This window comes from Panthera leo, chromosome C1 (assembly GCF_018350215.1).
Source record: "Panthera leo isolate Ple1 chromosome C1, P.leo_Ple1_pat1.1, whole genome shotgun sequence".
Taxonomy (NCBI): Eukaryota; Metazoa; Chordata; class Mammalia; order Carnivora; family Felidae; genus Panthera; species Panthera leo.
In genome coordinates this window covers 131,006,686-131,021,309 of record NC_056686.1, presented here as the reverse complement: position 1 = coordinate 131,021,309, position 14,624 = coordinate 131,006,686, and the positions used below count along the sequence as shown (strand labels likewise).

General features: G+C 34.4%; 1 protein-coding gene across 1 annotated transcript in view; it reads left to right on the top strand.

Annotated features, from left to right (window-relative positions):
- LRP1B (LDL receptor related protein 1B) overlaps positions 1-14,624 on the top strand; it is a 1,882,572-nt gene that overhangs the window by 1,515,953 nt on the left and 351,995 nt on the right. Inside the window, exon 42 of the mRNA XM_042948663.1 lies at positions 13,691-13,880. Within this exon, the coding sequence (XP_042804597.1) occupies positions 13,691-13,880 (190 nt within the window). The remainder of the gene's footprint in view (positions 1-13,690; positions 13,881-14,624) is intronic.

Below are 14,624 nucleotides of genomic sequence, written 5' to 3'. Positions count from 1 at the left end.
AACCAAAGTCTGATTTGTACCGAGGTGACTGACTTACAGAGAATGAGTGGAGTAAGCAGGGGAAATAAAATGAAAAATTACAGAGTTGGTCATTGTAAATTCCATTAGGCCAGCTATGTCTGCTAGCTGACAAATATGAAAGTTAGGATTCTCTTCTCCCTCAGAGACTGATGGTTACATTTCAAAGGCTCTCAGGTTCTTGAGAAAGACACTCTTGAGTTTTAGGAGATACATGTATATTAAAAGAGATAGAGGAAGGATTCATAATTGCAAGCTCTTTTTAGTAAATGCTCTAAGAAAGAGTCGTCAGGGCTTATGAGCAAGTGTTGCCTGGAATATACAGTAAATTCTTTTGGCTTCAACCTTCTCAAGCAGGTACTTTAAGGGGACCTAGGGTCATTCTAGGAATGCTGCCTTGATCTTTTAGAAAAGAGGCTAGTGTTTGTTTAATTCTTTAACGTGACAGGAAGTAAATGAAATAATTTGTGCTGAGAGTCTACATTTTTTTAAGTTTATTTATTGTGAGGGGATAGGGGCAGAGAGGGGTGGGGCGGAGAATCCTAAGCAGGCTCCACACTGTCATGGAGCCCCACACCAGACTTGTTCCCATGAACCAAGAGCTGAAACCAAGAGTCAGATGCTTAACCGATTAAGCCACCAGAAGCCCCAAGTCTCCATAGTTTTTAAAGGTCAAAGTTGAGGCTTAGTCCGGAAAAGGGCTCAGAGGAGCCTGGCTAAGAGAGAACCTTTGTTAGGGGTCACAGGATAGTGCTTATAGTTGGAGTCATGAGCCAGTTTATATTCACTAAGAGCCTTGGGGATTACTCATAATGGGAAATAGGAAGAGAGAGTAGTAATAGATATATAGAGAGAGACAGACAAGAATGTATATAATCATGAAAGTAAAGCTAGGAGAGAATTATGGGAAGAAATAAAAAAAAGAATGAGACACTCTGAAGGGTGACATATAAATCACCAAGACATCACTGAAATGTGCCAGGAAGAACAAAAGGCCAAGCTAAAGTTGTGTTAGATAAATTTGGTCCATGATTCTTTCTCTTCCTCCGATAATCTTCCATTTCCTGAAGTGAAGTACAAGAAGTAACTTGAGGAATGATCCAGCTTTAGAAGATTAGAAAGAGAGGTATAAAAAAAAACATACAACTTGAGGCTGGTAATAAAGACATCATTAAAATGGTGGATTATGTTGTTCATTTTTAGTGGGCCACCTATCATAGGTGAGTACAGTAATTAATTGTATGATGAAAGACAGATGCCATGCTCTAACTTTGGAGTGTAAACAAATATTAGGTTTGTTATTATAACAAAGTTTATTTATAATGAGAACTCTGACAAATAAGAAGGAAAAGATGAGACAAGATGACAGCAGAGTTGAAGCCCAGAGATGGGGTTATTGATGTGATTCCTATTGAGTAGGGAAAGTCATGAGAGTTGAGAAATGCTGAGGATTAATAAATAAACTATCTGATAAATTTAGGTCACGGAGGTTTATGAGGCTGGATATGAGGAGAGAAAATAGAGACATTTTAAAAGTTTATTCAGAAATGATTGTAGAAATTAATGCTCGTGAAAAATAGAAATGTTTAAAATAAGTTTCATAGACTTATTATGATTTCATTAAAAAGTAGGTGTATGGACTGCCTAAGTAGCTCAGTTGGTTAAGCCCCAACTTCGGCTCAGGTCATGATCTTGTGGTTCATGAGTTAAGCCCCGCGTTGGGCTCTGTGCGGACAGCTTGGAGCCTGGAGCCTGCTTTGGATTCTATGCCTCCAGGCCTCTCTGCCCCTCCCCCGCTTGCTCTCTGTCTCTGTCTCTCTCTGTGTCTCTCTCTCTCTCAAAAATGAATAAACATTAAAAGAAATTTTGAAAAAATAGGTGTAAATTTGAAGATATTTTAATTAAAATGCCTATGACTTAAATGTGATGATGTAAACTTGTTCAGAAAATTACATGATCACATGTACCTCCTTGAATTTTTTGTATTTCTTAAAACCGGTACTATGTAATTTGGCATTTAATTAATATCATGTTAGTGGGGAAAAAAAAGGTTTTTCTTCTAGTAGATTCTAGGGTCCTCCTTTTTGTATGTTTTCCTCTTTATAGTGCTAGGGATATAGTAAATATAATTCTCTTTGCTTATAATTGAGATATTTGCAGGAAATTTAACACTGTTTTTATTTTTTTTAAACATTTGTTAAGTGTGTTTACATTTATACACTTTCAGTCCATTTAAGCATGTTTTTTTTTTTAATTTTTTAATGTTTATTTTTTAGAGAGAGAGAGAGAATGTGCAGGGGAGGGGCAGAGAGAGAGGGAGACACAGAATCCAAAACAGGCTCCAGGCTCCAAGCTTTCAGCACAGAGCCCGACATGGGACTCGAACCCATGAGCTGTGCGATCATGACCTGAGCTGGAGTCGGACACTTAACCAACTGAACCACCCAGGCACCTCTCCATTTAAACATGTTTAAAGTCAATTCTATTTATTTAAACCACATTTCATTGGGGGATATCTACTAAGGTGAGCCTTTATATTTCAGAATGATATTTTTAGTTGGTAGGCTAACTGGCTTTTTTTTTTTTTTTTTTGCATTATGGTATTTTGATATTGTGTACATACAATATATAGTATTTTTATATAATTACCGCGTTAGTTGTATGTAACACAATTCTGAATATATCATACAGTTTTTAAAAGATTAGAGAACAATATCCCTTTATTTTAATATAATTCTTAATCTCTTTTCCTACTGAGTTCAATGCAAAACACTATTATTTCCTAGAGATCAAATATTTCTATCCATCTCTTAAGTTCCTTTCTATTTCCAGTACTAATTTCCATCCTTTTTCTTTGCAAAATTTGGCCATAGAGAATGTAGCCTTTTTTCCCATGATCCCCATCATTTGGAATAAACTTTCTCTATTTTCTGCTTCATAACTGCCTATCTTAAAAAAAAATCACTTCTATTCAGTCTTTACTTCCTTTCCTATGTCTCTCTATCCTCATTTCTTTCTGTAGAAAAATTTAATATTTTCTAATTGTTTAATTCTCCAGTAGTCCCACCTCTTTCCACCTAAAAAATCATCAAATATTTACATTATCAGCCTACAAGTAATACTAAGACTCAAACATACAGTAAGTGGTTCAGATGGTTGAATTTATTCCAAGAAATGATGAATAAATAATCTGAAGATAAGTTCTTATAATAAAGAAAAAGTTATGTTGACATATATAGATTATGTCGTCTTAGAGTTCAGAAACCCACTCCTAAAATAAGTGTTATTTCTACTATTCTACTTGTTGGAAAATGGTGATGATAATTTATCCAATGAAGCATCATCATTGCTAAGCATAATTGGCTGTAGCCTTGTATAAAACAATGTGATAATAATAATAATAATGCTGACTTACATTAAGCCCTTTGTACAAGGCACTATTTTTAAAACCTTATGTATGTTAACTCGTATAATCATCCCCAAAGCCTTGTGAATTTATTATTATTTATTATTATTATTTATGTATTATGTATTATTTATTATTATTCCCACATTACAAACAAGGAAATGAAAATACAGAAAAGTTCAATGAATTGCCCATGGTCATCTACCTGGTAAGTGATAGTGCAGGGATTCAAAGCCATTATTCAAATCCAGAGTTTTTGCTCTTACTTATTATTATTCGTTTCTCCAATATTCTAGGTCTCGAGCATATAAGAATTAAAACATTAATATGCAGATCCTGCCTTCAGTGGATTAATGTAATAGAAATTCATATTGATTAACTACACAAATAATTTCAATTAATTTTTCTGTACCTGGAACTTTGTTCAGTTGTTGGGGGATACATCTGAGAATAAGCCCGTCATGATCCCTGCTTATTCTCATGTCCTGACAGAGAAAAAGACCACAAATACCAAGGGGCCAAGAAAGAGAATATATAAGCACATAGATGGTATTTACTTCTATGAGAATAGATCAAATAAGATAGGAGAGAGTACAAAAGGAAGACTTTAAATAAAACCTTAGGTAATACCTATATTTAGCAAAGGATCCTGGGAAGGAGATACCAGTGAGACACAGAAGACAGTTATAATGAAAAGAGCATGTCAAACAAACAAACAAAAAAACAACTCCTAAAAGGGTTTCAAGAGGAAGGCAGTCAACTGCTAAGTAACTAAGTTAAAAAAAAAAAATGTGCATTGGATTTAGTGATAGAGAAATTTCTGGTTATCTGAAAAAGAGTAGTTTCAGTGTAGTTGTAAAAGAAGTCAGATGATCCAGTAAAATGGGAGACCTTTATGTTGTCAGAAGGAGCAGAGAAAACAAAAAGACCAGTACCCTTGATAAAGAGCACAAGTAGTGCATTTCCCTGTTACAGGAAGACATTCATTTGTCTTAAGGGAAGGGGGCAAGATGCAATGCAAATGGATCTATAGATCTGGTGACAAGCTAAGAGGTATGTTTCTGATGAATTTAATATCAATGCAAAGTGCTTTAGAAATCTTGTACCTAATTTAATTGATTCCACAATTTTTTTTTCTGTCTAATTTTGTGTTTTGTCAAAGGTTAATAGTATCTATTTAAAATATTAACAGTGAAATGGGACAACTGAGTGTCTTAGTTGATTAAGCAACTGACTCTTGATTTCAGCTCAGGTCATGATGTCGTGGCTTGTGAGTTTGAGCCCGGCACTGGGTTCTGTGTTGACAGAGTGGAGCCTACTTGGGATTCTCTCTCTTCCTCTCTCTCTTCCCCTCCCCCACATGCATACTCTCTCTCAAAATAAATAAATAAACTTCAAAAAAATATTAACAATGGTACTCCCCATAAGTTAAAAAATTATGAAATAGAAAGATTACTATGACATTGATTCCTTAAATTTACCCACTTGATAATGTAAATGAATTTATACTCTTAAATTGCTAATGTCATTATATCTACAATTATAATACTTAAACATTTGTATTCTTTCTATTTTTGAAAGATTGGTTTCTTAATTTGTTAATCCCATAGCTTTTCCTTGGATTCCTGATAACAAAAGCTTAAAATCTGAAGGCAAATTAGTATTCAGATTCATATTATTCTATGAAGCATTTGACCAGCTACTTACCATTGAAAAGATAGCCCCTCAAAAAAGGCATGTTGCTATATTTCTTTGCTTAGTTCTGTGCTCCTATAAATGACTATTTTATCTTTGCTGAAGGGGAAAAACTATTATATATTAAAAGCTTTTAAAAGGAAAAGGGACTTGGAATCTAAAAATCAAGATAAATTACTATTCTTGATTTTCTAAATCCATTAAAACATCTAGTTTATTACTTAAACATATTTGTACTAAGTGTTACAGTGATTCAGAAAACAATTATTCAATTTAGCTTAAAACAGTGGATTGAGTCATTTACATATGATATGTAAAGAAACAAATTTGGCATCAGAATATGGAAGGTTAGCTTGTACTGAGTCTCATATGTTTAAGCTCAATTATTGGACACAATAGCTTTAAAAATTCAAGGACTAGCAGAGCAGCAAAAGGATGCCTGGGATAACATTTCCTCCACTCCTCTTGACTCCACAGAAATCCATCAATAAGATGGAATGAAAAAGACAAAACCAATAATTTTGCTGTGATCAGAATGGCATGGAAGGGATGACATTGATTCAAGTCAGAGTGAAATCAAAATCTGAAATTACAAACTATGGGGTTATTAAAAAACAAACAGACAAAAATAGGCTGAAGGCATAATCAGGCAGGAGATAATGGTTGTAGAACATAGGAGAATACTGAAGGAGTAAGTGAGAGACTGAATCAGAAGCAAAGTGATGTAGAAAAAGAATGTCAATCAGTAATGTTAGATCAGATAGCTGAAGAAGGAAAGACAAAGATAAAAGAAGAAAAAAATAAGAGGAAGAAGAGGAAGAGAAAGAGGAGGAGGAAGTGGAGGAAAAGAAAGAGGAGAAAGAAGAGGAGAGGGAAGGAGGATGGAGAAGGATAAAGAGAAGAAATACATACAGTAATGGCTGAATAAAATGTTATGCTTCCGGTGTAGAAGTCAACATTATAACTGCTCTTGACTGAATTCAATTTAGAAGGCTCGAAGATTATCAGAAGTACATGTATGTGTTCTGTCCAAATGATTGTATTTACCACATATTATTTAACTAAATGTGTACAGTTGACAAAGTTACAGCAAATACTTTTTCTTGAAAGTATTAATCACCAAAGAATAGCTCCTAAGCTGGACCTAATGTTACATGTTACATTTCTGTTAAGGACCCATGTATACTTGTACTATTTCTAGATACCCAAAGCCTTCACCTCTTTTTTTTATTTTTTTTAATGTTTATTTATTTATTTTGTGAGAAAGAGGGAGAAAGAAATGTGGGGGAGGAGCAGAGAGAGAGGGAGAGAGACTCCCAAGCATGTTCAGCACTGTCACACTGTCAGCACAGAGGCTGCGTGGGTTCGAACCTAGGAACCCTGAGATCATGACCTAAGGCAAAATCAAGAGTCAGATACTCAACCAACTGAGCCACCCACGAGCCTCCAAATCCCTTATTTCTATGCCTTTCTCAAGACTCTGTTTTTGAAGTTGTTTCTCATCTTTTCTTCTGCATAAAAAAATGCCCACATTTTATGGCCCATTAAAAATAATAGGATATAATAAAGTACATATCATAACATATCATTCATAAATTAGTACGTTATTCTCTGAGGAGTATTATTTGCCAAAAGTACATAAGCAGTGAACAGGTGTAGATGGCCTTACATCAAGGGAATGCATATCTAATGGTGGATCTTGAGAAATTGGGGCTTAGTTTGGATAAGGCCTTTCCTTTTTTATATGATATTGAGAAATTATTGTCTGTTCATAAATGAATTGCTGTTGAGATCATTTTGTATTGTATGAAATAATTGAGGGATATGTTGGGTTTATCCAGACATCTGGAAATGGGCAGAGACATGTTTCCCAAGAATGTTTCCTTAGTGACTTTGGCCTGAGGATTTACTTCGTTCTCCCAAAGGAAGAGAGTATGGGTTCCAAGTGACTTTCTTGTTATATTTCTCAAAGAAAGGCTGTCCATAGGTCTCCCAGCCTTTCCCTGGAGGGTGAAGTATGATATACCTGAGTGTTTACAAACCTTGAAGTTTATGTTTTTCCTGGAAGCTCTAGGCATTCTAATGTTAGTTTAATCTTACTTGAGTCAGTGCTTGTCTCCAGTTACTCCTGAAGGCATGACGATAATTAACCATATGCTCATAGTTTTCAGGCTTCCATCTCTTTGGTTCCATTAGTGGTGAAATAAGATGAAGGCATTTACTGAGACAGGTCTGATTTTAGAAAATTTTCAGTTGAGTCTTAAGTTTAGGAGGAAATTAGGATCTTTAAACCTGAAAACACATGCACAAACACACACAATGAGTAAGATTAAGGAAAAAAAAATACATCCTCACCTACAAGCTTCAAGCTGTTTCAATCTGCTTCAATACTCCCTTAAGGCAAATTGTTCCTTTTTTCTGGCAAACCCAAGTAAATAGTCCTGTTTTGTTATGCAATGTAAAGCAAATACTGTTTTCTAACTTGAAATATTTTTGGCACTCTGGTTCCAGGGAATTAAAACCACTTTGGGGATAATAGTAAGCATGTGTCTTTGTTAAAGATAGATTGCAGGATAGCAAACAAGTTTGCTTTTGGGGAAAAAAAAAAAGTGTTTTAGTAAGTAGGATAATGAGGACAAAAGAGTAACAAAAAGCAATTCCCCATTCATACCCTTTGAATGGGTTGTATCTTCTAGTAAGAGGGATGAGGGCTTGAGGTTAAATAATCCACATTCTTGAAAGATAAGTTTATTGCAATGCTTTGGGCACAAACAGAGTCAAATTCAGGTGGTCTAGCATGGAGCAATTGTATAGATCTGTCCATTCCCTGGAACTCACATCATTAATGGCTATTTGGATTGGCATCTTCTCTCCATTCTATATCTAGTAGTTATTTTTGTGTTTAATAGACTATTAATTTTGACTTATTTATTTATTGCTTGCCATATTACTGACCTCTTGAGTTTTTGAACAGATTCTTTGTTTTCCAGGTATTTAGTCACAAAAAATATTTTTTCCCAGTGGAATTGTCCCTTGTTTAAATTTGTAGAATGTCGTATAGATTTAGATTTTGTTTTTAACTTTTGAGAGAAAGAGAGAGATCTCGAGCAGGGGAGGGTTAGAGAGAGAGGGGGAGACCAGAATCCAAAACAGTCTCCAGCCTCTGAGTTGTCAGAACAGCCTGACGCAGGGCTCGAACCCAGGAACTGTGAGATCATGACCTGAGCTTAAGTTGGACACTTAACCGACTGAGCCACCCAGGCACACTTTTTTTTTCTTTCTTTCTTTTTTCATTTTTAGTTTTCAGTAAATTAAACTAGTAAAAAACTGTTGAGCTTTTTAAAAGTTAAACAATATAAGAACATAAAGATGCATGGCAAAGCATACAGCATGCTGTAGTTTAGGTGTGATCAGGGTTGACGCTCTAAATTATTTGACAGCCTGTAGTGGGCTATCCTAAATTTGAAAGAATATCAGAAAGTTCAGATCATACCCTGACCAATACCCTCCATTGGTACATATGAGTCTTGGTATGTGATTTGTTAATGAATGGATTTTATAATCTGAGAAAATTAAAATGAAAGCCTGTGTCTAAAAGATATCTTAGATAATCATTTTGTTTTATTTATTAATGTAGAAAAACAGAAATGTCTTCAAGCCAGAAGGTGGTAGTCTAATTTACAGTGAGCAATCTACATTAAAATCTATTACAATCAGTTCCTGACTTGTATAGTTAGAAAAGGGAAAATAACCCACATAGTTAGTCATTTGTAAAAGCATTTTAGTAAGGTAGAGTCAAGAGAAATTAGCAGGTATTTTAATTTCCTACGGTGTCCTCACTGGCTAACAATGAAACTATATCCATTTTTGTCCACTGACATTGTATACAATGTCTAACAACCCTGTGGCTAGACTCATAATAGAAATATAGGTATTTATCAAATTAGAACTTAAATTTACCCAATTTATTGATGCCTATTCTCATATTATTTTATGCATTTCCTTCAAGACAGCTCCAGATGCCCTTTGATCACTCATATACCAATTCATCTATTGAAAGTTTCTAAACTATTTTCAGAATTGTGGAACCATCAAAAAAAGTTCATACCAATTAGCAGTTCCTTTTTATTCTCCCTAACCCCAGACAACCATTCTCTCCCTTTATGCTCCCTAAACACAGACAACCTCTAATCTACTTTATGTCTTTAAAATTTTCACACAAAGGAAATTATAGAATAAGTGGTCTAATGTGACTTGCTTCTTTGACTTATTATACTATTTTCATGGTTCATCCATGTTTTAGCTTACTTTAGTACTTCATTTTTTATTATTGCTGAAAAATATTCCATTGTATAGATGTACCACAATTTACTTAATCTCTTCATCAGTTGATTGACATTTGGGCTATTTCTGGTTTTGGATATTACGAATAAAACTGCAATGAACATTTATCTGTGTACATGTGGATGTACGTTTTATTTTCCTTTGGGCATGAACCTACCAGTGAACTTGTTTTGTCAAATGGTAATTATATATTTAACATTTTGAAAAACTGCCAGACTGTTTTCCAAAGCAGCTGCACAATTTTACATCCCCACTAGCAGTGCATGAGGGCTCCAGTTTCTCTACTTTTGCTAAAACTTATTATCTTTTTAAATTACAGTCATCATAATGGATGTGAAGTATGATTTTTATTTCATTTCCCTGATGGCTGTTAATATTGAACATGTTTTATGTTTTATCAGCCATCTGTATACCTTTATTAGTACCTGGGTTGAAAATTGAGACTGATTCTCTGTCTTTAGATCCTGCAGACAAAATTAGGATGCTTTATACTACTGATATAATTACAAACAGCAACCTTTCTGATACTTAATGGCTTTAGTAAATAAGCCAGTAAGTAAGAGAATAGTACGCTTTCAACAGGAGAGGCCATTATGATGCTTTGCAGTTGTAGCATATCCTTAAGATAAATATTATTTTCTGTTAATTTGGCTACATAATTTAATTTTGTTCCAGATGAATGACAATATTTTGTTCATGTAGCTCCCTGCCAAAAACATCCTTCATTGCCTTTCCCATTTTATAAGCTCTTATCCCAAACATTGAAAAGATAAGACAGAGTTGTCCCTTTAGTGGTGAGGAGATGAAGGTATGTTCTCCATGAAGTCCTCTGGGTAGCTGTCAGAGTAGCTGTGAGTGTTACTGTGCCAGGCTAGTGGGATCAATTTCCTTGCCCATTTCTTGGGAAATTAGAATCCAGGAAATTAACTATAGCCATGGTTCTGAGTTATTTTGCCTGCCTTGTATCTTGAATGAACTGACCTTCTCTCCTTACTTCTACAAAAATGTATAAGGACCTCATTCATGCCTAACCAAACTTAATTCCCAGCTCAAAGGACAATGGGAGGGAAGAGAAACTCTTTCACTTTTTTTTTTTTAAGTGCACGGGAATGGTAGTATTTTTACTTGGTTATGCCTCACACTTTCAGTATAATTATTTTGCTGAGGAAAGAGTATGGAACTGCAAAAAATAGCACTGTTATAGTTACTCTTTTTTTTTAATTATGCCTATTCTACATCCTTGAGTTCTAAAGGATGTTTAACTTTGTTTAATATTTTAGAATAGAATAGGCATTTTATTTAATTTTCAAACTACATATTATCTGCCAGGACCAATAACTCAAAGTTCTTTTTCTACCTGTTCAACTGATTCAGGAACCTTAGTGTTCAAATTCACACACAGACATACACACACACACAGACAAACACACACAACCCCACATTGTGTGAAAGCATCATAAAAATGACATGAATGCCTTGTTATCTCAATGGAATATTTTTCATGAATTTTAATTTTATGTATGTCTTTATTTGACTATTAGTTCATGACAAGTACAATTTTTATAGAGAGTTAGATACCGTTTTGAGAAAAAATACATTCTGAAATACTTTAAAATGTAGCAGCAGATTATGATTAAGGGTACTGACAGGTTGTCATCTATTACAAAAATAAGATGAAAGAGATTGTACCTTGACAATATGGTGTATTATGTACTCCAGTAAACCTGGAACTATGTCAGCAATGGAAAAGAAGCATCCGCTTCATCTCAGTGGTGATACCAGGCTTTTTTTTTTTTTTTTTTTTTTTTGATATAGCAGGGAAAAAGTGGCCGTGAAGATTTGTCAAAGGCAGTAGACAAAGGACAATACAGAATGAGGGTAGATGAATGGTTCTGATTTGCATGGACTTTTTTAGAGCTATGCTCTTTCTCACTCTGTGAATGGTGCAGGAGCGAAATTCTGCTCACACTACTAGTAGAGTTAGCTTCATTTCTGACATTATTTGAAAGTGTAAAAATACAAAAACAGGGCACCTGGGTGGCTCAGTCAGTTGACCATCCAACTCTTAGGCTTGAGTCATGATCTCACGATTCATGAGTTCGAGCCCACATTGGACTCTATGCTGATGGTGCAGGCCTGCTTGGGATTCTCTCTCTCTCTCCCCACTCTCTCTGTCCCTACCTCTCTTGGATGCTCTCAGTGTCTCTCAAAATAAATAAATAAAACTTAAAAAAAATTGAAAAAAAATACAGTGGAGTGGATGATTTTTTAATTAATAACTGAAACACCTTTGACCATTACCAACCTCCCACATACTCACCTCAAGTAGAAACACCATATGATTTCTATAAAGATTTTATTGTGATTATGTATAAGAATTTTTCTCCATCATCTCTGGCCTAGGTTTCCATACAAATCACCCACATCCATCTCTTATAAATTGTTCTATTGAATGTATGAGAGGAGGCCACTCATAGTAAATGACTGGTTATACAATTCACCTGGAATCAGACCAGTTGAAACTAATGAGTTGATTGTTTGGATCCAGCTTTGTGTGGATTGAGAATAGGTGATAGGGGCTGTGGACTCATCTCTAAATGGTATTGTGAAAGAATACAGGCTTTTGAGAGTAGATGAAACCGTGTAAAACATCTTTAACTCCATCAGTCCTGTGACCATAGGTTTTAGTTTCCTTCTTAGGACAAGACGAAGAATAAAACAAACTTCACAGAGTAACTTTACAGATAAAGTGATGTATGCAAAACAGCACAATTCCTAGCAGAAAGGCAATGCCCAGTAAATGGTAGCTGTAGTATTATTGGTGGTGGATTTTTTCTCTCTTGTGTGCAAGAAAAACATTGAATAACAAAACTTAATCACCTTAAAGAAATCTAGTTCAAAAGACTTTAATATGGTTTTGCACTCCTAATAAGTCCTATTAACCATCCAACTACACGTCTTAAACCTGTAAAAAACCCTTTTTTATCTACCTATTTTTAGAAGTGAATCATTCCTTTCTGAGATTCTTTGAGAGAAAAACAGAAGAAAAGCTCTGCCTGTTATAATTTTAATTTCTTAGCATGACTGCCAAAGCTATATATATTCTTCCTGAAATTAAGCAAGCTAAGAATAATAACTGAGGAAAACAGACAACATGAAGGGAAAACTGTAATAATTTGGTTATACTAAAAAAGGTACTCAAAGCACCTCCGAAAAATAAAACAGCTATCTTGTGTTATCCTAGTAATTTGGAACACAGTTTTAAGAAATAATTACTCTTGTTTTTCACATTGTCACTTTTATGTATTGAAATCTACATACTACCATTTATCTTTTCTGACAACATTTAAAGCACACCTTAGCTGGTAATTTATTTCATTTTCTTTTGTTTTTATATCACATTAGTTGAATTGAGTCTAAGAACTTACTACATTAACTTCCTAAAAAAGTCTCTACCGTTTGATAGTTGGAAGCATGATGTTGGGCTTGTCTTTTTGATATTGTTGTAGTTTTTTATATGTTTACTTTTACTTTATGTCTTCAGATATAGTTTTAAGATAAAATTCATTATGGTTGTGGCTTGCAGGTATCTCTAACACGATTTTCAAAAGCATGTCTAAATTGTTGCACACTGTATACGTATTGAAAGTTATGAAAAAAAGAGACACCGTTTTCTTAAATAAAAATCAATTGCTTAATTGAGTTTTTTAAGGGAGAGGGGTGAAAACATTCGGTCTTTAATGACATGATTTTACAAAAACCTCTCTTGTGACAAATATACCACTTCATAGCTCAGTTTTCTGTGTGTAGTCAGCTATCATTCGTAGGCATCAAAATTATTCTATTTTTATTCTGGAAAGTGTGTGAAGAAATTATTGCTGAAATTGCATATAGATATACAAATATAGTAAAACCTTGGTCTGCAAGCATAACTTGTTCCAGAAACATGCTTGTAATCCAAAGTACTCACATATCAAAGCGAATTTCACAAACCATTGTCTCCCTTGGGATCACCTGACCTTCAGTGTCAGGTACTACTGGTATTGCAAGGCATCACTTGTTTATCAAGTTTGAATGTGTTAGAAATGTTTGCCTGTTTTGTGGAGCACTAGCAGAACAAGTTACTCACAATGCAAGGTTTTACTGTATATTTTAAATGCCTCTTCTATCCAAAAACCATGTCTTGTAGGTAAAAGCATAAATTTATTCTTTTCTTTCCCCCATCAGATGTAGGTTCTGTCGAAGGACTTGCTTATCACAGAGCCTGGGATACACTGTACTGGACCAGCTCCACTACCTCATCCATCACCAGACACACAGTGGACCAGACTCGGCCAGGAGCATTTGACAGGGAAGCAGTCATTGCCATGTCAGAAGATGACCACCCACATGTGCTAGCCCTGGATGAATGCCAAAAGTAAGAAACAGTGAATTGTTATTTCTTCATTATAAGTCAAAGATCATCGAAGTGATGTTAATTTTTAAAAGAATTAACTTTAAAAACACAGGTTTTCTTTGAAGTGTTCTTTTCCCCACTTCATAAAGTTTTTTTTTTTTTTTTTTTTTTTTGTAATATGAGCATCGTAAATGTGAACAATTAGAATCTGGACTTGTGAAGTGCCAGGTATCAACTCAATCAGAATTCGAGCAAAAGCAAATTTAAATGATGAAAGGAAAAATAGAGACAATATTGTGAGGGAAAAGTATATATGAAAAATACATCCATGCATAGCTGATTGAAATGATAAATGTGAAAAAAATATTCACATGTATTAAAACCTAAAAGGTTTTTGTGTAATTTAATTAAGTAATTTCAATAACTAGGGATCTCTCCAATCGAAATGCAGAGAAAACAAACAACAACAACAAATCTTTGTGTGCAGCTATATTTTCAACAGTAGATACTTGATAACAGACTAAATTGTTCACATATGTTTGATATTATACTGTGTAGGCATTTATAGTAATACTTATGAAGAATTCATGACAAGAGAAAATGCTCAGGCTATAATATAAAGTGAATAAAAACTAAGCAAATTAGAAGAAATTCATGTTTCAGGGGGATGCCATAAGGTAGCAATTATACAACAAAGAAGAACAAAGCTTGGGTTATGTAGAAAAAAGATACCCATGTATTTCTACTTTCTTACAGTGTTAAGAA